Raw genomic sequence first — 22,505 nt, 5'->3', positions numbered from 1 at the left:
TGTGACTTCCCCTATTAGCTATCATTACCTACAGATATCCACTAGGTAGTACTTAAATGGCTTGAAGTGATACCAATCATTTATGCGTTAGTTTAAGATGTAAAATCCATCATATATATACCTCGAGAATCTATTTAATGCATATTATAATATTTCAGATAGACGCTGTTACTCGTCGGCTTTACTCGCACGTAGGATTCTGACCCTGCACAGCCTGCAGAATCTCCTGCATTCACATAGAGGCTGTGCTTCCACTAAGCCACCAAAAGTCTAGGGTATAATATAGACTATAAGTGGCTGGTATGCATTATAAGTTTGGCTTTCTAGATAGGTAAATATTTCAGGTAACCTCTGTGTTTCTAAGTATTCCCTCTAAATAGTTTATTCTTCTAACTTCAATAGCTATAGCGGGTGGCGCAATGTGCTATCAGCTCGTCGAGTTATATACCGCTTGTCGTTGTTTATATTACCGACATGCTGTAGATAGATGCTCTGCCTATGGCCAATCAGAACATCATATAACAACACGGTCGATTCTCGTCGGGTATGCATGCCAAACACACACCATATCACCAGGCAGCCCAAAGGCCAACTCCGATTTCCTAACTAAGGAAACGTCAAGCCCAGCTTATACCCAAAACGCTTCTAGAGCCCGTAGCAGACACAACAGGGTACCTCGTTCGTCGAGGGTAAACTATGTAGAAGATGTAGTACATCAGAAACCCCCACCAAGCGGGATCCAGCAAATTATAAATCGAAGTTGGTCAGACTCAAAAGCGCATCCGAGTCTTACGGAATATGATAAACCTAGTGCTAGCTCTGGGAGCAAAGAAGATTCCGACGATGATCTTTCTTCTATAGAGGCGTTCCTCTTTGATGACAATGACGAATCTAGCTTAACCTCTCTTAGCTCGGTTGGATCTTCGACAGCTCTCGAGCATCTTACAGATGGATTCCTATACGACGGATACCTCCAGGACCTATGGCCTCAGGTAGTCCTCCGGTCGCTGTCCGCGGCGAAAGCGAAGGAGGAAGTATCGTCGTTGATCTTGCGATATAGCCTAGACCTGCAAAGATTGGCTCGAAAACAAGAAACTTCAGAAGACTCCACAAATCTGCAAATAAAAGCGAGTCAATTCGTGAAGTGCAAGCGACATTACTTGTCACGAGAAATTTACAAGCAGTTTTGGCTACCTCTGTCAGCAGTCGGGCAGCCTGTGGATGAGAATGATGCGCCAGAGAATGATCCTGGCGTTGAGTCCGACTCGGACAACGACCAGCAACCGGACGTTGATCGGTTTATCAGCCTAAAGTCATTCTTGTTTGATACAGAACCATTTCGTATCTTCAAGGAAAACGTGCGAATCTTTGTTGAGCAGTCTTCTCTTGGTCCTCTGCAGAGTACCTGGCTTGGTTCTATGCGGATCGGCTTCAACAACATGATAACACGTATCAACGGTAAAAGTCCCCGGCCGGGGATGAGACGGCTTTATTGGACATGTGTAAGGAATATTCTAGTCTAAGATTTGAAAGGTCCTAATGGGAATAGAGCTGCGGTCTTCGTATATACGACGACTATGCCGAATCTCAATCGGGCGCTCTTGATAATCTAGAAAAGATCTTATCCGGCTATGGCGCGCGGTCAAGGGGCTCGGGTGATATTGAGTCAAACAATCCACCACTAAGCAGCAAGTCAAATAAGGGCGGATTGTCAAACATATGGCGTTCTTTTACTCTCGACGTTAAACTGCCACGCTTTTGGTTGAGGAAAGACTACTGGGAACCTGGGAAATGTCGTCGGGCGCCTGGAACAAGCCTTGAACAGGAGCACAATTACCTTCTTGCCTGCGTTCCATTCGGGCGATGGGTTTCGAAACTGCACCAGCAGGAGATTTGCACTATACTCTCTGATCAGGACTTCTTCTCACTGCTGCGGATGTTATACCATACCAACCGTCGCAGGCTCTCACTATCTTGGATGAGGAGAGTAAACGGCATCGACTTCGTTCAGGTATGAGATTCGAGGATTATGCTAGTTAAGACACTGATATAAAATTCAGTTCGATGTTCACCGGTCAGACGTTGCGGCGGTACGTTCTAAACCGGCCTTGCCGCCTGAGGAGTTGAAGGACCAGTATCAATATGACCCAATGCCTGCGCATCTGGTTCCTCCGGTTGGGCCCAATATGCTGGTACACTTCTTCGAGAACCCAACGCACGCTAGCGTACTTCCGGATTTATATAAAAGGATACCGAAAAAACTGCGACAAAAGTTGACGCCGTGTCAAGTAACAGGAATGTCAGTAGGATGGGGAATCGAGTTTGTTGAGGGCATAGATTCTTTCATGTTCTTTATATTCGGGTGCGCCTTGTTCCTTGCTTGCTTAATAGTCGCCGTGGGGTGGTCCGCTATTAAACAAGACGTCCAAGGTGGATTTGGGATAGGGGGCTTCATCTTGGCTTTCATGTTATTTTGTGGCAGCATCGTCCATTCCGCGCTCGACTCTCAAGTCCTGAAGTAGAGCATACATAAACATGAGAAGGTAGAACCATACATAAATTTAACCTCGTACAACTTGATAATATGGTTTAATATGTATAACAAAATTTAGTAACTAATTAATACGCAAGGTAGGATGAGCTTATATCTACTCGAATCCTAAGAAGAGTTGAGTTATGCGAAGTGGATTGTGCAAGGCAAAAGTATAAGACATGAATCGAATCTCAACGAAGTCAGTATAAAGCCGTAAAGCCCCACTATACTTGTGTCCCGCCCCGCAATTGTTGCCGTCACACCTGTCAATTTTACACAAAGTAAACACTAGTTACAAGCTATCAAAAGAAGCAGTAACTATGCGATTGCGCATGCGCAACTAGAACTAATTACTCCAACTTATCCGACTCTTAGCTCGAAATCTAGGCGCAACCTTTTCTTTTACATACATACCTTAAGGTAGCTTCTCTACCAACCAGAACAAACTACTACATCTAATGGCGACCACAACAACCTCAACCAACGCGGCCACATACGGGGACTGCGTAGCCGCGCTTCGCACCTCGCTCTCCTTCCTCGAATCCTCCGTCTCTACTCTCGGCACCGGCGTCGCAGACTACCCTCGCCTCGTCAACGTGCTCAAGAGCGTCCGCGTACGTTCCCCCCCCATTATTCCCACCCTCCTATCTACCTATCTATCTACCTACCTACCTACCTGCCTAGCTAACACCTACCTTTTGCACCAAAACAGCACTACGAACTAATCCCCCAACCCGCCCTCGTCGCAGCCGAGTCCTCTCTCCGCGACGAAATCGGCCCCGCCATAACCACCCTCCTCGACCGAGCCGACACCCACATCGAGCGCGCGGAGCGGCGCATCGAGGCGCTGCGGGCGCGGTCCGAGCTGCAGCAGGGGCGCATGCATTCTACTTCTTCCAATCCGACGCCTACCTCGTGTGCCCGCAACAACAACAACAACAACAACAACAACAACAACAACAATAGCAATAGAGGCAAGGGCAAGGGCAACGGCAGCGGAGCCGCACGACGAAGAACCGAAACCGAGGGCAAGCTCAAGGCGCGGCAGAAGGAGGCCCTGCAGTATAGCGTCGAGCGCCTGGAGCTCGAGGTCTTGCAGAAGGAGCGGGAGCTGCGGAAGAGGCTGGATGCGGCGACTTGAGTGGGGGGTGGGGTTTATGCTCGCTCTACGGTATGATGAAGTAATACATATGGCAAGATAGATGAGATGGTACTGCGAGGAGGTAACTAACACTACGGTCCCGTTTAAACGGGGGGCGAAGTTGCGTCCACGCACGAAGGAGCCGCGAGATACATACTAGGAGTAGGTATGGACCCTTATGATTGCTCCTACACTTCGGCACGCTTTAGATACCTCGGGGTAGGATGGAAGGGTAAATGATGGCGCGCGGCACCTGTCCGCTATGTCGGTTCTCCGCGATTGTGAGGAGTTTGGTTGGTCTTCTGTATTAGACTACGTGTACTAGGCATTGGTGATGGGGAAATTAACGACATAGAGGGGTTCTAGTCATGTAGGAGAAGTGAAGAGATACCCAGAAATACATATTATCTGAGGGAAGAAGTAGAAGAAGGCATTTATAATGTCACTCGTCGAGGAAGAATATCGGTTGCTTAGGGGTTAGTTTAACCTAACTCAGTAAAAAACCACACCTCTTAACAACGGTCTAAGCACTGCCTCTATATTTAAAGAGTTTCACTAAACTTGACACCATTGTAATACATAATGTTACAATTCATCCAAAGCACCTAGTACATATGACAACATTTGTAATACACTTATAATCCTGAATTACAGATGGAAGCCCATAGCTTAAAAACATCAGAACAGATTTCCTGGGGTATTTGTACACAGCAGCACCTTCAACACGCACACAAGTCTTTAATAGTGTTCTTTCATTGATTGACACCAGAGCTTAACCACCTATCTCCTGGAATCCGTGAACCAATGGCGTGACGTTCGTTAAAAATCCCTTTCGTCCACAAGGCTTCCGTCCTACTCGCCCTAACTTCGCCGATTCTCAACTAAATATACGTACATGCTCCGAAGGGGCGCCGAAAACGAGCGTTTCTCCTGCAAGTTATTTCGCAGGGCAACGAAGGAGGTTTGTCTTTCTCTGTGTGTATGCCGCACCGGAACGACCCGGTCGTCGGCAGAGAGGTCAAAAGGGAAGAAAATAAAATAAAAAGACAATAAACAATTAGCCGGCCATCGTGTGAATAATAGTAGAAAAAAGAGCTTTGCAAAAGTGGGAAAAGCTACATCCGGTAATGTTGGTAAACCCCGATTTTACTCCAACGCGTGTCCGTGGCCCAGCGTTTCGTTCGCAGCCTCTAAAACCCATTCAAATACAAGCGCTCTCCCCTCGTTGTATGGGAGGGAAATTCCGGATATATCATTCAAACGGCTGCGTCCCAATTCAAATAAATCCAAGCAAAAGTACGTCAGCTAATTAATATTCTCATAATAATATGAGATAGTTGCTGGGTGCTATGCCTGTCTCGCCGCTTTCTTTCTTGGCTTGCCACCATCGGCCGCTTACATCGCTCACTTCGAGTATTTCATGTTTCGAGAAGGAAATTTCATTAGCGTCGTCGGGGTTAGCTTCGTAGCTGTAGATAGCCTTCGCACGGTACGGGTACTCCGTCGGGGCAGCAATTTCTGGCTCGTTCTGCGCAGGCGATGGCGTCTTGTTAATAACGCCAGGGAAGCCAGAAGCACCACCCGAATTACGTGTGGCATTGCCATTGAATCCTCCGACGGGAGATGGGTTTTCAAACCCGTTAAGCTGGGCAGACGTATACATCTGCGGGGGTTGGACGGATGTAGATGTTTCGGGGCGACCACCATATCCTCCATTCATGGTTTGTCGGCTCATTGACGACTCCTTGGCTAGAGCAAAGGAGTCGATGTAGGCACGTGGTACAGCGGAGGGCGCAGAGCCGAAATAAGCAAGCCATACGATCTACAACATGAGTTAGTATATTGGTTGCGTGAATCTTTGCCTTCACACCTTGAAAGGCTATGCGGTGAAGATGATTAGAATTGGATACTCACATTGACCATGGAGAGTAAAATGAAACCCGCGGCAGCAGCTTCCCTAGCCCCCTCAGAAGAATAAACTAGAGACGTAACAGACGAAGTTGTAGCGATAAGACCGACAGATATATAGCCGACAATCGCGACATGATATGTCTGAATAGAATTGGATGCTATTACAACGAATATGCCGCCTATTAAAGGTAACATGAAAACGATTGCAAACCATGTATACGCTGGGAAAGGATTCCTGGCGGTTGCATGTATTTGACCTATAATGGAACTGATGAAAGAGATGACCCATGCGAGCTAATAAACAGGAATGCAATTAGTAAAAAGGCGCTTAGATCGATATGATGATATCCATCCAAAGAAACAGATCCAGGACTTACCAAGGCGATAGAGATCGTTGCTAGGGCAAAAGGATCACCGATAACATTGGACATATTCATGCCCCTACGGCGATAACTTGCCCTAGAATTTTCCATTTTGCGCAGCGAAGGAGAATGCAAAGAGCCGTACGAGGGCATAAGGAAAGAGGAAAAAGCTTTTGAGCTTCAATCGAGCAATCAATATTCAAAACCTGGTGAGTCGTAGTTGGCTATTTGAGCGTGCGGCGCAAAGGGGATACGCAAGTATTATCAAGTCGTGGACTTTGTCGATCTCCCGTAGGTAGAATAGAACGTGGCTGTGCTCAAAAGCGTTGCGGAGACTGGAACTTCAATAATTGGTTGGTGCTTTGAGCGATTCGTTGGATGGTTGATTGTGAGGACCCTAAGCTTGGCAGGATGTCGGCTGGGTTAAATTATCTACAAAGGAGTGACTAGAGTGGGAGATTCGAATAGGCTGAGTGTCGTTAAAGAGGGCGAACAAATGGAAAATGCCGTTGAATAAAACGTGGGAAGGTTTTTGCTTTTTTATCGGATGGTCGCCAAAATAACGTGCTGGTAGATGTCGTCGCGCGCTGTAATAAATTGTCTGAGGTTTATGCCACCGCGTACTTCCACGTCGAAGAGAAATCAAAAATCGAAGTCAATTCTGTTATATGCGATCCAGAGTCCAGTCGTTAAAAGCATTAAAGGTCGGATGGAGGGTGGAGAAAGCCTATAGTTGAAGCGCGGAGGGAGTTTATTGTCGTCGAGGTCTGTCTTCTAGTTTCTTTTATGCGCCCGTGGCTGCCCTTCTCTTTTTTTCTTCCCGACTAGCAGCAAACAACGCACACGCTGCAGCAACCCCTTTCTCCTCGCAGTTCCTGACAGCGCTATAAACCCTTCACTGGAAACCACCGGCCACAATATGTACGTCGTGAGAAGCGAAGTTGGATCGTCCCACAGTTGCAAAGCCTAGCTGAGAATCGAAGAAAAATGATTGACAGAATAGGCTCGTCTTCGCGATGACGGGGTTGGAGGGAAATGGGGGGGGGAAAAGAAGGGACAGGCAAAAGAAGCGTAGAAAGGAATGGGAAGGGATGGGGTGGTAAATGGTTCAAGGAAATTCAACCAGTCAATCAAATCGGCTGGAGAAGGGGGATGTAAAGTTGGATGGGTGGAGCGTGCGTCTTCCCGGGGGTGTTAAACAGAATCGCAATCTAAGTTCCTGACGAACTGCTGTAATTAATGTAATGCATGGTATAAGAAGGGGCAGAAGGTACAAGGAAATGCCCACTTAGTTATACCTATAGTACGAAAAGCAGCTATAGTATCCACATACAATCCTTTTGTATTAGATCTAATTAGGGTTCGTACTATGGCTAACAGTATATACAGGAGGCCTTCTGTTGAATTAATTGAACGGGACAATTGGGGCTTACGCAAATTCCTGGTCAGGTACCTAGCCGATACCTATTGAAGTTAGCAGGTCTCTTAGGTGGACCTAGCATCTACTCATTTTACCCTAGTCCTCCAGATTGATTTGACCAGGGAAGTTCAATGAGCTAGGCTTTTAGATGCGCTATCATTGGCCTCGAACACGCAGTACCTAGGTATCTTCCATTGTGCCATTTACATCTGGCCCCCGTCCAATTTTTCTTACACGGTATTATAGTTTAGGTACTTCGTACTCTTGACAACATCTCCGAATACTTACTAGTAAAGAAATTTACAATAACTATACACTAACGACGTAAGAGATGATCCGCTTGTTTTCGTAAACTAGGGCGCTAAGGTAGGGACACGACGAACTAGGTGGCGGCAATGTGGTGGAATGCAGAGGTTGAATTGGCCATGGTTGGGCGATCCGTGAGTTGGGGAAGACGGAGTTGCATGCTGGCCGACTGGTGTTTGAGATTTGGCTAGGATCTAAGGGCGTCTGCCAAGGAAGAAGTCTGCCAAGGAAGAAGGGGATGCAAAGTCTCGGGACCTCTGGATGACTTGCTACTTCGGTGAAAATCTGACATGTTAAAATATAGAAGAACCAGCCTAACTTTTCCTGCCTTAATCCTTCGAACGATGTAGTTATTCACCGCTCAAATTTGTACGCTTTCTTAGATTTATTAATGACTACAAATCTGATAGATCTAGGTAATATTTAGGGCGGGATAAGTAACAGCCGCATATACGTATTAGACTAGGAGATGAAATCGGCTGGTTCCCGATGGCGTCTGTGATTCCCCGCCGGGTTGCCAGTGCAGAGTAAGTTGGGAGAGGTAGTTACCTAGGTAGGTAGGTAGTGATGGCTTCCGATAGGCAGACGTAAGGTGGTGACCTACCTCTAGGAGCAAGATCGGTAGAAGTTTCACATTTCACAACGCTCTTCCGACTCCCGTAGTTACAGGGCTTCCCATACATAGTGGAGGGTTGCAATGATGTAAGTATGGTTAAGGCTTGACTAGTCGTAACAACTTTTTGGTCACGTTAGTTGAATACCAGTGTATGTTGCTATCGTCTGAACGATATCGGAATTTACATCAGCGAACGTGCTCTGCGTTGCGACACGTTTCAAAGTGGATCTGGTATGGATCTAATACACATACTTCGAAGAGAATGATGCCAAACGTAGTTTTAAAACTCCATCTTGAGATCATACCCTCTTACCTACGTATGTATGGTCTGATCAAGATCAATGAAGACTGATCATAAGCCATCTTTGCATCAGTTATGAATCAACACCCGTCCCGATTTCCGGTATTAAGAAGTTAGTGGCATCACATACACGTGTACATGTGCCATGCATCATCCTTCAACTCCTACTCTAGTAATCGTTGCAGACGGCACAGACCTTCCTTTTAGTAGGCCAAGAGGCTCTGCACCTGCAGATTAGATCAGTTCTGAGTTTGGATGTGTCTCTTCCAAGCGGACCAAAAAGTCTCCTGGATCTGGGCCTTTTGATCTTCATTGCGACCTTTCATGCATACCATAGGTACCTTAAGCAAAAGTGATACCTAGGAGGCTCAGGACAATTTGATATGCCTATCACATTTTTGAGACCACTTCCAAGTGGTTCACTACAACAGTACATTAATATCCAAAGGACGTGATGCACATCTTGTCATGGCCAATGCATCGTTCCGGAACTCAATTATAAGTGCGGTCCCGAAGGGCTGCATTAGCTTTAAGACTGGTCGTGTCAGGCCGCCGATCCCGTCTGAACCGGCGCGTTTGAGCTTTGGCTCGAGCTAGAGCGGCCAGCGCACTCGCCACAAGTGGCTTAAAAGGAGTTAACAGCTTCCAGTTCGGAATTCATAGAATGGAACGTTAGGAAATGACTTCTAGTAACTCAGCCACCACCGAAAATTGAATTGGACCAAATCAGCATTATCTTAATTAGAACACCGAAGTCTCTCGTGGTTAGCTTCATTTACTAGTATATCGTAAATTTTCTGTTACTTCAACAAGGACTTGGTATCTTGTTTGTAACATGATATGTATTCAATCTGAGGCTTTACTTAATAACACACTGAGGGTATTTTAAGATATTACTTCAATTTACACCGATCTGAATAATATTAGATGTGAATACTAAATCCAGTCTAACATGACTTATACTCCTATACTCCTGGGGGTATGCTATGTTTGTCCATTGCCCTTCTCGTGTTAATCTTCCATACCAAGATTGAACAGAACCATAATGAACATTATTACTAGCATGGAAATGCTATACGAACCAATGGAATATCTCACTACAAATCAGCAGAAGTATTTGTAGCGGGAGGGCCTTATTGTTTGTTTCTATCTGTCCAAAGAGCTTCCAAGTCCCTCCCCAATATTAGCAATATTGGTCCTCGGTGACGTCAGGCCCCTTTAATTTCGTCGCCGCCGCTGCGAGACTTTGTGCCTATTCGCAGTACAAATCGACTTTGACTTCGTAGGACCGCATACAAAGCAAGTAGCATCCATAGTGTCGAGGACGTAGCAATACGAGGAGCGCGGGAGGGTTAATAATAACTCGGAATAGTATTCGATCCCCCATAGGAACGTCTATGTTCCAAGGGACATGGCCATAGGTCACATGTCTCAAACCTCATTCCTTGCCCTTTCTACTCTTCTCACGACGCGCTCGGCATTCTCGACACGGCTCTCAACGCCCGCCACGAAGTTCGAGTAGCTCATAACATTATGCTCGTACCACTGGCGCACGACAACCTCGCTGCGGGCTCTCAGCTCCGCAATCTCGGCCGCCTGTGCTATCTGTGTCGCCTCGATTCCCTTCATCTTTGGTAATAGAGCAGCTAGAGTAGTCGTGTGCGCCGGGTCTGGAATCGGCGTGTCGGATATGGCCGTGAGCGCGGAAGCTGTAGCCGGGAATGAGGACGCAGCGGCGAGAACGATGGCGCGTAAGGCTTCGGGTGAAAGTTCAGAGGGTGGCTGGGACGGCGGTGGTGGTTGGAAGAGAGTTGGCTGGGATTTATCTAGGGGTGGTTAGTTGAATCGCTCATAGCGTTTGTGAAAAGAAAGGAAAACAAAACGTACAGAGTTTAAGAAGTTCGGCATAAACGCGCATTCGTTGAAGGAGAGTCACAAAACGGTGCTCTAGTTCTTGCATACTTCTTATGGTTGATACTTTGGGTTGCTGAGCTGTATGGCCATATAATAAATGCTCAATGCGCAAGAGTCGCGCTTCGAGGAGAGATATCGTAGAGAGAGTCGTGTTGTCTAGAGTCGATTCCATGGTGTCCGTGATTGAAAACTGGCGAATCGGTAACGAGCGTCATAAATGAGGCAGATTCTAAAAGAGTGACTATCGTGGCAAATGATAGTAGGAATTAATGGTAATTGGCAATTGTAGAACAATAGGTAGCTCTCTTTCAGGTAGTTATTCTATGAAAGATTGATAAGGATAAGGCTGAGCTAATCTAGGCTGAGTTCCCCGGTCTTTGGGAAGCTTCGGGATCCCGGTTCGGAAAGCTAGCCGTTAATAGCCTAACCAGGAATACGTGATTTAATTGATTGGTCAGAAAGAGCTGTCAGCAGACGTAGTCCCCAGATGGGAGGAAATTACGGGTGGCCTTAACGACAACTAGCAGTCACAGTTAAATCTAATTCTACTCTAGTGTTTGACGTGTAATGATCACTTTCCACCCTCACATCATCATACAAATATAGCCAAGACAACGTCATCGCCTTAATGCTGCGACTGTACCATACAATAAATGTATATGCTATTCATCAACTGCTAAGTGCGTGAAAACAATCGAGGATACCGAGACCCTAAAGCAAGTCGCGTGTACACGAAAGCGGTCAGCCAGCAAGAAACCCGTCTTGTCTTACTCGAGCAGCGAGGCAAGATTGAGACACACAGATCTTCAGCGCAGCTCACTGCTGCTGAGGAGGATAGCAATAGGAATTATACAGTCCCTCTTGGGCTATGCCGAATTATTCGACCATTTCTGGAGAGAGCTCCGCCTCCGCTAGCGATATGACAAGGTGCGTAGCCTCGACAGTCAGCCGCTGCGATTCCGATATCTTAAATAATAACGGACAATACTAATATCATTCTACAGACAAAAGCGGGCTCGCGGCCGTCCAAAAGACACTGGAGGAGGGCAGGCTACCATGATTAGCAGTGTTATTAACCTTCTTAATACTAGTAAGTCACATCCCGCATTATGTCGTCGGCCGGAGTCTAACGTAAGTGGCATTATAGTTGTCGGCGCCGGCACACTAGCGATGCCCTCGGCCATGTCGCACTTCGGAATGGTAGCCGGAGTCATCGTAATCCTATGGTCAGGATTTACATCTGCTTTCGGCCTATATCTCCAGTCCCGATGCGCACGATATCTCGACCGCGGCACCTCGTCGTTCTTCGCCCTATCCCAAATAACATATCCTAACGCCGCTGTTCTTTTCGATGCTGCGATTGCCATAAAGTGTTTCGGGGTTAGTGTATCATATATAATTATTATCGGCGACTTGATGCCAGGTGTGGTAGAAGGCTTTGACAGCAGAGCGGCTGATATCCCATATTTGATGGACCGTAACTTTTGGATCACCGTCTTCATGCTCGTTATAATTCCTCTAAGCTTCTTGAGGCGCCTAGACTCTCTGAAGTACACCAGTATTATTGCCCTGGTTTCAATAGGGTATCTGATCGTGCTAGTTGTCTATCACTTCGCTTCGGATGTTCTCGCACCCAGAGAAAAAGTCCGGTTTGTCTCGTGGGGAGGGCCCGTGGAAGCTCTCGCCAGCTTACCAGTGGTTATTTATGCATACACCTGTCACCAAAATATGTTTTCCATTCTCAACGAGATCTCAAATAATTCCCCCGCCAGGTACGCTTCCCTAGCAATAAAAACTCGTGATACCACGCTAACAAGGACCATAGCATAATGGGCATCATCTTTTCTAGCATTGGTTCTGCTGCTGGTGTCTATATACTAGTCGCTATTACTGGTTACTTGACCTTTGGCAACGATGTTACAGGCAATATCGTCTCTATGTGTATGCCATTCAATATTACCTTCTCTCTACTTCGCAATTAAGCTAACATATACGTTAGATCCCGCATCGGTTGCCTCTACTATCGCCAAGGCGGCTATTGTCGTTCTTGTAACATTTTCGATCCCGTTACAAATACATCCGTGCCGAGCATCTGTAGATGCAGTTCTTAAATGGCGACCCAAAGATGTGTCTCGCCCACAAGGGCGGACAAATTCCCCTGGCGGCCGACCGCTTCTCCCAAACCCCGCTCAATCACGATCGGATCATGGACCGGGCACGCCTATGTCAGACGTGCGCTTTGCCGTTTTAAGCACGATTATCATAGTGCTAGCTTATATCGTTTCCTTAACCGTGGTCTCCCTGGAACGAATGTTGGCTTATGTCGGTTCTACGGGAAGCACGAGCATTAGCTTCATTCTTCCAGGTCTGTTTTACTACAAAATCTCAGACCCGAATTCGATCCACCAGCAACGCCTTACTAAAGAAGATGACGATGTGCTGTCTCCCCCTAGCTCTGATTCCGAAGAGGGAGACAGGGACGAAGGGCTTCTGGGGGGGAGCGTAGACAGCATCCACAGCGTGGCGAGCGGTTCGAGTGCTAAGAGTAAGAATACGAAGTCTCCATGGCGCTGGTGGAGGAAGTGGAGGTGGGATATGGAGCATATTAACCCCGAGCTCTTAAGAGGAGCGGCGTTTGCCTTGTCTATCTACGGCGGATGTGTTATGGTTGTATGTCTGGGGATGAACTTGTTCGGTACCGCAACAGCACATTAACTTGGGAGACTTATCCCGTCTAAGACCCTCAACTAGTATCGCGCATGTTTAGGGGTTCGGTGTCTCTTACTTTCTTTCTGCATCTTTAGGAGTTTGGGGTATGGCTGCTTCATTGTACATATACATTTAAGTTCCCAGCGTTGTTTAGTGTTGGGATTGAATATAATTTGTAAGCGACTGTTCTGATCCCTTCAATATGTTCTGTCGAACGTGCTTGTAGCTGAACGTTTTGAGCGCATATCTTGTATAGTTGTCGACGATCATGGATATACCAGGAAGTAGCTTGATATTGTTTATTCGTAGAGAATGTCTTTGTTCCTCTATTTCAATAGTTACTAACATACCTCTTAATGTAGAGTATTTATCTACAGGCGGGCATTTGCAGAATAAAACATCGTAGTTGGAGGTTTCACTGCTGCTAAGAATAGAAGGTCGACGCACCATTACGTGCATGAGGCCCCTATTTAATACTTCAGGGTAGACGTCCACAGGCAGACAGGCAGATCATGTATAAAAGCGATCTCCACTTAAAAGGCGTGGCGGGGTCCGGCAGGATATTGCCCCACCAAAAAGTAAAAAGTTGAACTGATTATCAAGCAGGCGTCAACTTCCTTTTACATATTATTTACACATTTACCAGATAATCCGCAGGCCGTTTATAAGCTAGGACTATTTGTCCGTTATCATTGTTCCCTTCCTAAGCAAAATTTGTCAATCTACAACTTCAAATTCCTAGGATACCCAAGCGCGAAACCTACCTATCTACCCCTCATCATGTCTGCCCCTCACAGAGACGATGGAGATGATGCGCCCGAGATGCTTGACGCAGAAGATGCGCTTGAGGAGATCCAAGATGTTGAAGGCGATATAGCTATGGACTCGGACGACGAGCCAGAAGAGATCACTTTACAAAACGACAGTATAGCCTACTTCGACGCTCACAAGGACTCTGTCTTCGCCATCGCCCAACACCCCACCCAACCCTCGCTCATCGCAACTGGTGGTAGTGAAGGCGAAGGAGATGATGCGCCGGGAAAAGGCTACGTTTTCGACACCAGCCCAGTCGTTGGCCGACCTGTTCTTCCGCCTAGCTACAACGCCGATCCGTCATCGCAGCAACAAAAAAGCACAGAGTTAAAACCGGTTTTCACAATCGAGGGCCACAGCGACTCGATTAATACGCTTGCATTCACGCTACCTAACGGGCAATTCTTGGTTTCGGGAGGTCTAGATGGTAGATTGCGCACGTACGAGCTATCCGTAGACGCGCGCAATAAACCGTCTTTTGCCTTCCTCGCCGAGTCCCAGGAGGTGCCCGAGGTGAATTGGCTAGCGCCGTGCCCGTCGCCGAAGTATCCCAACACCATTGCGCTGGGCGCTTCAGACGGCTCCGTCTGGGTGTACACGATCGACCCCTCCGATTCCGCGAACCCGATGCAGATCGTCCAGAGCTACTTCTTACATACCGCGTCGTGCACGGCCGGCTCCTGGTCACCCGACGGCACATTCCTAGCTACAGTATCGGAGGACAGCTCATTGTGTGTCTGGGACGTGTGGGGCGAAGCGGCTGCCAAGAACCTGGTCAACGATAACGGTCAGACGGTAGTATCACTCACGGGCCAAGACCAGCGCTTTGGCGTCGAGGGTGGTCTGTACGCAGTTGCTGTGGACCCCAAATCTACATTTGTCGCCGTTGGTGGCGCGGGCGGCTCGATCAAGATCGTAGGACTACCACGAGTAGGCGTAGACAGCCAGCCCGTGTCTAGCAAGCAGAGCAAAACCAAAGCTAAAGGCGGGGAGGCGGGAAGCGCGCAAGGTGGTACTATTCTAGCTGATCTGCAAACGCAGTCAGACGGAATTGAGACGCTTAGCTTCTCTTCGAAACAAACACTACTAGCAGCGGGTAGTGTGGACGGCAGCATAGCGGTATACGACACATCGCGACGGTTCGCACTGCGGCGGCATATCAAAGAGGCGCATGAGGAGTTCAGCGTGGTGAAGGTCGAGTTTGTAGCGGGGCTTGGCGACGGATGGCTGCTAACGAGCTGCGGTATGGATGGCGTGGTTCGCCGGTGGGACGTCCGAGGCGCGGCTGGCTCGGCGGTAACAAGTTTGGTAAAAGAGTGGAGGGGTCACAGGGGAGACGGCGAGGGTGGAGGAGTACTCGGATTCGTGCAGGGCACAACCGGAGAGCGAGTTGTGACGGCGGGTGATGACGGCGTCGTGTTGGTATTTGAAGCTTAGGGATTTGGAGGTACTTCATGATAATGCTAGAATTCATACCCGGCCGTAGCATAATAGAGCTTTGGCTAAGATTTATATATACTTCTTCGTGAACAATTATTTTTAATCGACCATTGTGGAATAGCTGGTTGATCACTTGCGAGTATAGTATTAGATCTTCGCAGGCTTAAATTCCTTTTAAGTGGACAGTATTATAGTTACCTATTTATAACTAAGTTTAGACAGGTAATTAGAATAGTTATTATTTTAATATTTCGATCAATCCATAATAGGTGTGAATTATCTTGCTTCAATTTACCTGTATAGTGTCCCTATTCTAATAGGTACCATTGATGGCGTATCTGTGTTACTGGTATTGCTAATGTCTTAAACCCGCCTTCTTCCCTAACTTATTTCGGGGTAATTCATTTAGCAACGGTGACGCGTCATTCTAACTCGTATGTGCACCCCTTTCATCTAATTCTTTCAACGTAGCCGGGTTATTTCCGAGGCTTTGCTAGGGGTACAGTAAGCAATATAATATATAACTAGAACATTTAAGGACAAGTTAGACTCGATTTAGGATCAAGGCGGATTAGATTGACTTTATTGCGAATTGATATCTTTTAGAACTCGTATCGCAACTAGTTAGTTACCTTAGGTACCTAGAAATGGCAATTAATTCCTCAGTTGATTAGGGGTTTCCAGAGTTTTAGACTTTATACTGTTTCCAATTAACTAATATTTACATGTGCCTTACCTACCTATTCAATGTGATAGACAAAGTAGTCTAAATATATGAAGTTATCATGAACCCATTTGTGTAGATCCACCAAAAAATATCATGGCAGCCAGCAACTGCTAGGTATAAATCTAACATATGTATACCGTGATCCCAATCCGGGGACTCCGAACGCCATCTCCTCCACATAACCGCTCTAAATAAACATGAAAAACTCCATAATAATAATATTTACTTCTCATCCTTCAACACAAACCACATACCGCTTAATAACCCACCAAGAGCAAGGGTCGTCAGTATTCCAGCTCCGGCCCTATCCCCAGCCGTGATAGGCCTCGGCTGCGCGATCTTGTCGGAATCGGAGGCACCGGCATTCGGATTGCCCTGGGACGAGCCTCCGGTCTCCGACGTATAAGGGGCCTGCGCAAGATGGACGAGAGGCGCCATAACCGCCTGGAGCGCATTCATCTGCTCGCCGACCCCGCTGATGCCGTCGTAGGTGGCTTGTTGTAGCCAGCTGAACCCGCACGCCGTCCCCGCGGGGCCCTTGTAATCCGACGATGCGGGGCCGGAACATTGCTTGGCAGCGGCTTGGGCCGACGATTTAAGCAGGGGCGTGATGGTGTCGGACGTGAAAGGGGCGATGACCGTGGTTAGAGCCATCCAGCGGCTTAGATGTCCTTTGAAAGCCTGCTGGTCTGTATTGCACTTCGCAGGCGTGTTCTCGCAGCTGGGCTCCCACATGACTCCATCATCGAAGAATATACTCGCTATGGACTTGACTTGTCCCTCTAGGCGTGTCTTCCACGGCTCGGCGCCGCCGGTGTGGTTATACATGGCTGCGGCACCGTCTAATGTATGGAAATATTTCGTGTTAGCTTTGCAATACTACGATTCTGGAATCTTCACCGTTGTTTTTTCGATTGAGTCGAAATGACAGGGTCATCACACTTACTACTGAGCGTTAGCCACTGTGTTTCAAGACCATTCTAGAAAGGGGGCTCGAAAATAACAACACGAGGTGTTTTCATACATACCATAGGAATAAACCCGCGTTGTAAGTGAATTGGGCCCCGTTTAACTCCGTGCAGTTGTCACTGCCTGCGTTTCCGGCGCCGTCTAGCACGTTGTAGTTCTCGTTGATGAAACCGACCGACTGCTCCCATTCGAAAATCTTATTCGCCCACTCGGCATACGTCTCGTTGGCGGTGTATTTGGCTAGGCGCGCGGCGATGTTGAAGAAGCATCCGTTGGCGACGGAGTTCTTGTAGTTGTAACCGTTGTTGAACGTGTATATTTGCCAACGCATTCCACCGCCGCATGTGTCGGGCTCCCACCGCCTGACGTACTCGTTGTATACGGCTTGGACCAATGCTAGCCACTGCGGTTGATCCGGATCTGGGTTTGTGAAGTTCGTCTCGGCGGCGGTCATTGCTGCCATGGCCCAAAACCCCTGATCGTCGTTGCCTTCGGACTTTGTCTGGTTCGAAGGCATGAAGTCCGCGTCATCTCCGACCTGATGTTGGAGAGCTTGGAATGTGATGTCGTTATACGTCTTGTCGCCCGTGAAAGATGCATAGTCTATCAAGGTTCCAAACATGGCGCCCGCCTCCCACCCTGTCAACTCTATTAGTTAAGAGCCGAATTACTCGGTGATATGGACTACACGCACAATAGTATGGATCAGGTAAGTTTCCAGGGACATCACCCGTATTATTTCCTATGAAAGGCCAATTAGTAGAATCCTTTTTTGTGCGATCCGGTGATCCGGCTCACCTGTATAATATTTGACAAGGCCATAAGCAATCGTACTAGCAGCCGACTTAATCGAGGCTTTTCAGCGTTAGTCATGGACACGGTACAATTTATACAGGAGTGTCGTCTTACAATCACTTGTCCAGTCTACATCGATAGCAACCACCAAGTTGAGAAGCAACCCTAAAGCGCCAACTAGAATCGACAAGGAATACATGACGGCCTCGCTTTGGAAGAAATAGAATCCAGAGTGTATGAATTGGGACCGGCTGGTTTTTGGAGTAGACACGAGGGAGTGGTTAAGTAAACGGACCTTCCTGGAAGGCCGATGGTGTCAGAAACTAAGTGATCGGCCAGCCACATCCACCATACACTACAGCTCTTCATCGACTTGTGGACCTAGCAGATCCTGGTCTTCATATCTACGTAGTTACAACTACATACACTATGCTACGGGAGAATCCACACCGTCGTGTTCGTTGACGCGGCTTCTGTGGGCCTGAGACCGGTCTAAGTACTTGTACTATTAGATATAAATTCAGTGGACCACCCAGCTAGAAAGTAGGACTCATTGCAAGAGTCTTTCCGTTTCTTTTAGCTTGAGGAACAATTTCATGTTCATTGCTGCGCCATTTTCAATGACATGGGAAACGTCAGACGTTGTATACGTACCCCCCGCTGGTCACGCTGAGCAGTGATATCGAATAGAAGTGGTCGGTTCCATATCACAAGTTTCGAAGCGATCGCAGTCTGGCGTGGGGGCCCCACTATGACCCCATCTAGTACGCGTAACTATCATGATATGCCTCGAAGCTGTGTAAACAAGCTTTTGTGTCTAGTATTAGAGGCCTAATTACCAGGGAGGCTAGGCTTGGCTGGACGATCGTCAGGGGAATCAGAGAACAAGCTTTTTTTTTTCTTCCTTCTGCCGTCATGCGAGACCCATCCATGATCCCTAAGGCCGTTTTGTGGGGTTTTCTGTGTTTTTTCGTGTTCGGCCCGGAGCGTCTGTCGGTGGTACAACGTCAAAGTACATACAAGAAGGTCAATACGAATGGAGAAATTAAAAACACAGGTACCTATTCATGGGACCGGAGCGGAGGGATTTTTAGTCGCGTAAAATCTCGCTGTTGCTTATTACCGAACCCAAAATTTTAAGCCTCGGAAAATCTGAGGCTCTTTGATATGCTTGTTTCATTAAAGCGACTTGGGCGATCAGCCAACATTGCGACCAGCAAATTGCGCACAATCAAAATTCCATATTTGTTTACAACCCCCTTGTAGCCCCTCTTTTCACAGCCTTTCTCGTCTCCATAAAACCATCACATAGATTCAACTTGTTATCTTTGGTTCCACGCAAGGAATACTCCTAAGCTATTACTAAATATGATTGACTTAACTTGATGTATTGATTAGTAAATTACACCTATTACATCAACAGACTTTATTAATTATTTCGTGTGGTTATTTATGTTACAAAATTAAGAGACAGTAAGAAAGTTACAATAACGTACAATACCGGGGTATTGAGCAATAGTATCTTTTAAAGGAAAAATTAGACAAGAGATTCGGGTTAAAGTCTGAGATGGAGTTGAGGGACATTTCAAAGTGTGTACGAAGTAGTTCTCTAAGTGAGGATCGTGGGGATTCCCATGATCTTCGGGAGCTATATGAATAGGTAGTCAAACCTCCTATTTCGTTCGTAGTATCGACTGTACAAATACCTCGAAACTTTTGCTATATGACCTCATTTTCATGAATACATTAACAGCTTCCTTCTGGATGAACCTTTTGCTCTTATGTCACGGAGCTAGCCTTATAGATTTGGCTCACTGCATTACGTAATGAGCTGAGCTACTATATAAGGCGATCTCTCAAATGCACGTAGTAAAGCTCGAACTTACGCTACTCAAAAAGTTCATTAGAAAATTCCAGCCTTTTCAGTTCATGCACTGGACCCCGATTTTCCTGTGTAGAACGAGGTGGACCATGCTGCTCGATGCGGGTTTAAAAGTTTATATTACTATAAATACTTTTGTTGTTACTGGCTCCTCCTCTAAGACGATGATAAAGACTACATGAGCTTTTACCTTGCCTTCTCTCGGGCGTACAAGGTTTTCATTTATATGAAGATACGTTACTAGAAGGAAATGCCTAGAAGGGTCAAAGACTCCATGTTATGAGAAGTGCCACGGATCATCGAAGAGCATACAACTGAAGCCGTAGTCTGCAAATTACGAATATTCGTCCAATAGCCTACATACTAGATACATCGGAAACAAGGCAGGTATCATAATCCTACAACTTTAAAAGGTACCTGTGTCACGAGGCGGAACGAAACAGCATGGAAACGACTTCGTTGTTCCGCAAGGAACTCTAAACTACCTATGAAGATATTTCGTCTATACATACTAAACAGTTCCTTTGTTCTAGATGTCTCATCTAGAATCCTGACAACCTGTCAACGTACTATACCATTGTGTGTACATTGTATATACTCGTTTACGTCCAAGGGGGGGTAAACACTTAACCATGATGAGGTGCTAATGTGAATTATCATATGCATAATTCTTATCGCTGTTAAACCGGGTGTGCTCAACCCCAAAGTCTACCTGGTTTAATGGAAGGGGTTCCGTAGTCCCGGTTATGGTTTTGGTAACCCCCAACGCCATCTACGATCGGATCTCCAAGCCTAGACCTGCGTAGAATATTCCCGGGTGGGATGATTCCGCTTATACCGTGGTATCCTGTGATGGGGATGACTCATTCCGATAGCTCGGGTGTGTTAGGCTGCGGGTTGCCCTCGAAGTTGACAGGTTGGGGTATCACAGCCTTACCTACCCCATGTTTACAACGTAATACGGTATAGTAGAGCTCTTTCAAGACCGGACAACTCTGCTCTACTTACCATGTCGGCTATTTATGGCATATTTGAAAGTGGTCATCCTTGGCGTGAACAATCTACTACTTGTAAAGTGAATTGTTATGTATCCCGCGCCTGATGGTCATATTGTGGCGTCCAGCTATCCCTACTAGCCGGTGCTGATACAAGGATTAACTTGCATCTGTTAAAGAATTCACGATGCGCAAGGAACCAAAAATAAAGAAGAATTAAGGCAGCTGTATCGTAGAACGACATATTATCGATATATATAATATTTGGAAACTAGATATAAGTGGAAGTTTTTCTATATTAAAGCATGTATATCTCGATACGTAAAGTATTTGAAAAATGATATACCTTGTATATACCTTTAACCACTATTTTTCGTATTTTATGGGACGTGGCGAGACCTTTGGGGTTGTATGCGTGGGGGAAAAAGCAAAGAGTTTATCGAAAAGTAAAAAGAGTTTATACATGTTTAAATATTGGTTGCTTAACTTATACTAACACCAATACGCATTGCGATAATGTACTTCGCTTAATGCAACCCGATATGTTTTTGATTCCCTTTTATGTACAACAGTTTAATATTTTATATAACCCCACTGACCTACCACCTCCAAGCCATCTATATTCAAATTATTGTAGTAACTCAAAGTGTTCCTACTACTTTTCGTGCTTATCGTATACAACCTATACTACAGTATTACACTATACTTTGAACAACGTAAGTTGCTACCTCTATTGCGTATTTAGACTTTATAAGTACATGTCTGTCGTCTCCTTGGGTTGTTCTTCCGTGCCAACACTAACAGTATCCGGTTCCAGAATGCCCCCCACGAGGACAAATAATAAAGTCCAAATGTTGACACCTCGAGATACCGAGATCATCGACACTATCTTGCAAGCTTGCCCTCCTCATGCGAAACCCAAAATAGACTGGACTACTGTCGCACACAAATTAGGGTTGAAAAATGAACCGTCAGCTAAGGAAACCTTCCGTATTCTCTGCAAAAAGAGAAATTGGTTCACCGCGACTGACTCCCAGTCTAAATCCGAGTCCAAATCTTCTTTGAGCCCTAAAAAGGAAGCTGCTACTCAGGACGAGAGGCCTTTCAATATTAATAAATACAATACCAGAGGTCGTGCTAGGAAGGAACCCCAGGCGAAGCTCAGGCCCAGCACTACCGAGTTCATGGAGACTACTGAGAGTGAGGAGGAGACAATTTCAGATGACGTGTCTGACTTCGACAGCGACTATGGTGATGTTTGAGATACATTCATCATAGCTTCGAGGATGAAGTTGTATCCTGTGGAGACTTTTATGATTGGGAAAATGATACAATATGAGTAGAGGCATAGCTCGACGGCTGCGAGTGCTAGGTGAAAATGTGGGAACCCGTACACTCATTTCATCATCTCAGATCAGTGTCAAGCATCAACACTTTAAGTAGTTAAATAGATATTCTTGGGCCTTGTCGTAGCCAATCTCTTTATTCACTGTCTCATAAGAATTGCAGCGCACCTTGGTACTAGAAATGGGTAGGAGATAGCTGGCGTTAAGCTTGTGTGATTTAAATTCGACAATCCATGCAAAGGGGTCAGACGATGTTTTGCATCATTAATTGAATTTAAAAGCTAATATATTATACGTTTAATTACTCTCCCTTTCCATTAGCAAA

General features: G+C 46.3%; 8 protein-coding genes across 8 annotated transcripts; 5 read left to right on the top strand and 3 right to left on the bottom strand.

The window, feature by feature from the left end:
- Window positions 1-123: 123 nt before the first annotated feature.
- On the top strand, window positions 124-2,680 carry F4817DRAFT_193671 (uncharacterized protein). Its single transcript, XM_049298487.1, has 3 exons — window positions 124-1,502; window positions 1,550-2,011; window positions 2,061-2,680. Exons 1-3 carry the CDS (start codon window positions 420-422, stop codon window positions 2,520-2,522), a joined length of 2,007 nt encoding a protein of 668 aa, XP_049156816.1. The 5' UTR covers window positions 124-419; the 3' UTR covers window positions 2,523-2,680.
- Window positions 2,681-2,786: 106 nt separating this feature from the next.
- On the top strand, window positions 2,787-4,209 carry F4817DRAFT_344873 (DASH complex subunit Spc19). Its single transcript, XM_049304208.1, has 2 exons — window positions 2,787-3,147; window positions 3,246-4,209. The coding sequence occupies exons 1-2, from the start codon at window positions 2,992-2,994 to the stop codon at window positions 3,672-3,674; spliced, it is 585 nt and encodes a 194-aa protein (XP_049156815.1). The 5' UTR covers window positions 2,787-2,991; the 3' UTR covers window positions 3,675-4,209.
- A 36-nt stretch (window positions 4,210-4,245) lies between these two features.
- F4817DRAFT_193640 (uncharacterized protein) lies at window positions 4,246-6,310 on the bottom strand. The gene is made up of 3 exons (XM_049298486.1): window positions 5,963-6,310; window positions 5,589-5,879; window positions 4,246-5,496 (listed from the first exon to the last, which is right to left on the bottom strand). The coding sequence occupies exons 1-3, from the start codon at window positions 6,098-6,100 to the stop codon at window positions 4,993-4,995; spliced, it is 933 nt and encodes a 310-aa protein (XP_049156814.1). The 5' UTR covers window positions 6,101-6,310; the 3' UTR covers window positions 4,246-4,992.
- A 3,104-nt stretch (window positions 6,311-9,414) lies between these two features.
- F4817DRAFT_344871 (uncharacterized protein) lies at window positions 9,415-10,929 on the bottom strand. The gene is made up of 2 exons (XM_049304207.1): window positions 10,478-10,929; window positions 9,415-10,416 (listed from the first exon to the last, which is right to left on the bottom strand). Exons 1-2 carry the CDS (start codon window positions 10,674-10,676, stop codon window positions 10,022-10,024), a joined length of 594 nt encoding a protein of 197 aa, XP_049156813.1. The 5' UTR covers window positions 10,677-10,929; the 3' UTR covers window positions 9,415-10,021.
- A 101-nt stretch (window positions 10,930-11,030) lies between these two features.
- F4817DRAFT_344870 (transmembrane amino acid transporter protein-domain-containing protein) lies at window positions 11,031-13,502 on the top strand. The gene is made up of 5 exons (XM_049304206.1): window positions 11,031-11,431; window positions 11,509-11,594; window positions 11,652-12,276; window positions 12,330-12,445; window positions 12,504-13,502. The coding sequence occupies exons 1-5, from the start codon at window positions 11,373-11,375 to the stop codon at window positions 13,217-13,219; spliced, it is 1,602 nt and encodes a 533-aa protein (XP_049156812.1). The 5' UTR covers window positions 11,031-11,372; the 3' UTR covers window positions 13,220-13,502.
- A 258-nt stretch (window positions 13,503-13,760) lies between these two features.
- On the top strand, window positions 13,761-15,800 carry F4817DRAFT_193620 (WD40 repeat-like protein). Its single transcript, XM_049298485.1, has one exon. It carries the CDS (start codon window positions 13,994-13,996, stop codon window positions 15,461-15,463), a length of 1,470 nt encoding a protein of 489 aa, XP_049156811.1. The 5' UTR covers window positions 13,761-13,993; the 3' UTR covers window positions 15,464-15,800.
- A 615-nt stretch (window positions 15,801-16,415) lies between these two features.
- Window positions 16,416-18,156, bottom strand: F4817DRAFT_360308 (glycoside hydrolase family 76 protein; the record flags this gene model as incomplete). The annotated part of the gene is made up of 6 exons (XM_049306263.1): window positions 16,416-17,035; window positions 17,140-17,141; window positions 17,222-17,801; window positions 17,857-17,904; window positions 17,961-18,017; window positions 18,072-18,156. The coding sequence occupies 6 exons, from the start codon at window positions 18,154-18,156 to the stop codon at window positions 16,416-16,418; spliced, it is 1,392 nt and encodes a 463-aa protein (XP_049156810.1).
- A 3,189-nt stretch (window positions 18,157-21,345) lies between these two features.
- Window positions 21,346-22,484, top strand: F4817DRAFT_344866 (uncharacterized protein). The gene is made up of 2 exons (XM_049304205.1): window positions 21,346-21,550; window positions 21,652-22,484. Exon 2 carries the CDS (start codon window positions 21,653-21,655, stop codon window positions 22,094-22,096), a length of 444 nt encoding a protein of 147 aa, XP_049156809.1. The 5' UTR covers window positions 21,346-21,550; window position 21,652; the 3' UTR covers window positions 22,097-22,484.
- Window positions 22,485-22,505: the final 21 nt, after the last annotated feature.

This window comes from Daldinia loculata (assembly GCF_022478755.1).
Source record: "Daldinia loculata strain CBS 113971 unplaced genomic scaffold F4817scaffold_43, whole genome shotgun sequence".
Classification (NCBI taxonomy): Eukaryota; Fungi; Ascomycota; class Sordariomycetes; order Xylariales; family Hypoxylaceae; genus Daldinia; species Daldinia loculata.
The sequence above is the reverse complement of the archived record's forward strand: the minus strand, read 5'-3'. Positions and strand labels throughout refer to the sequence as shown.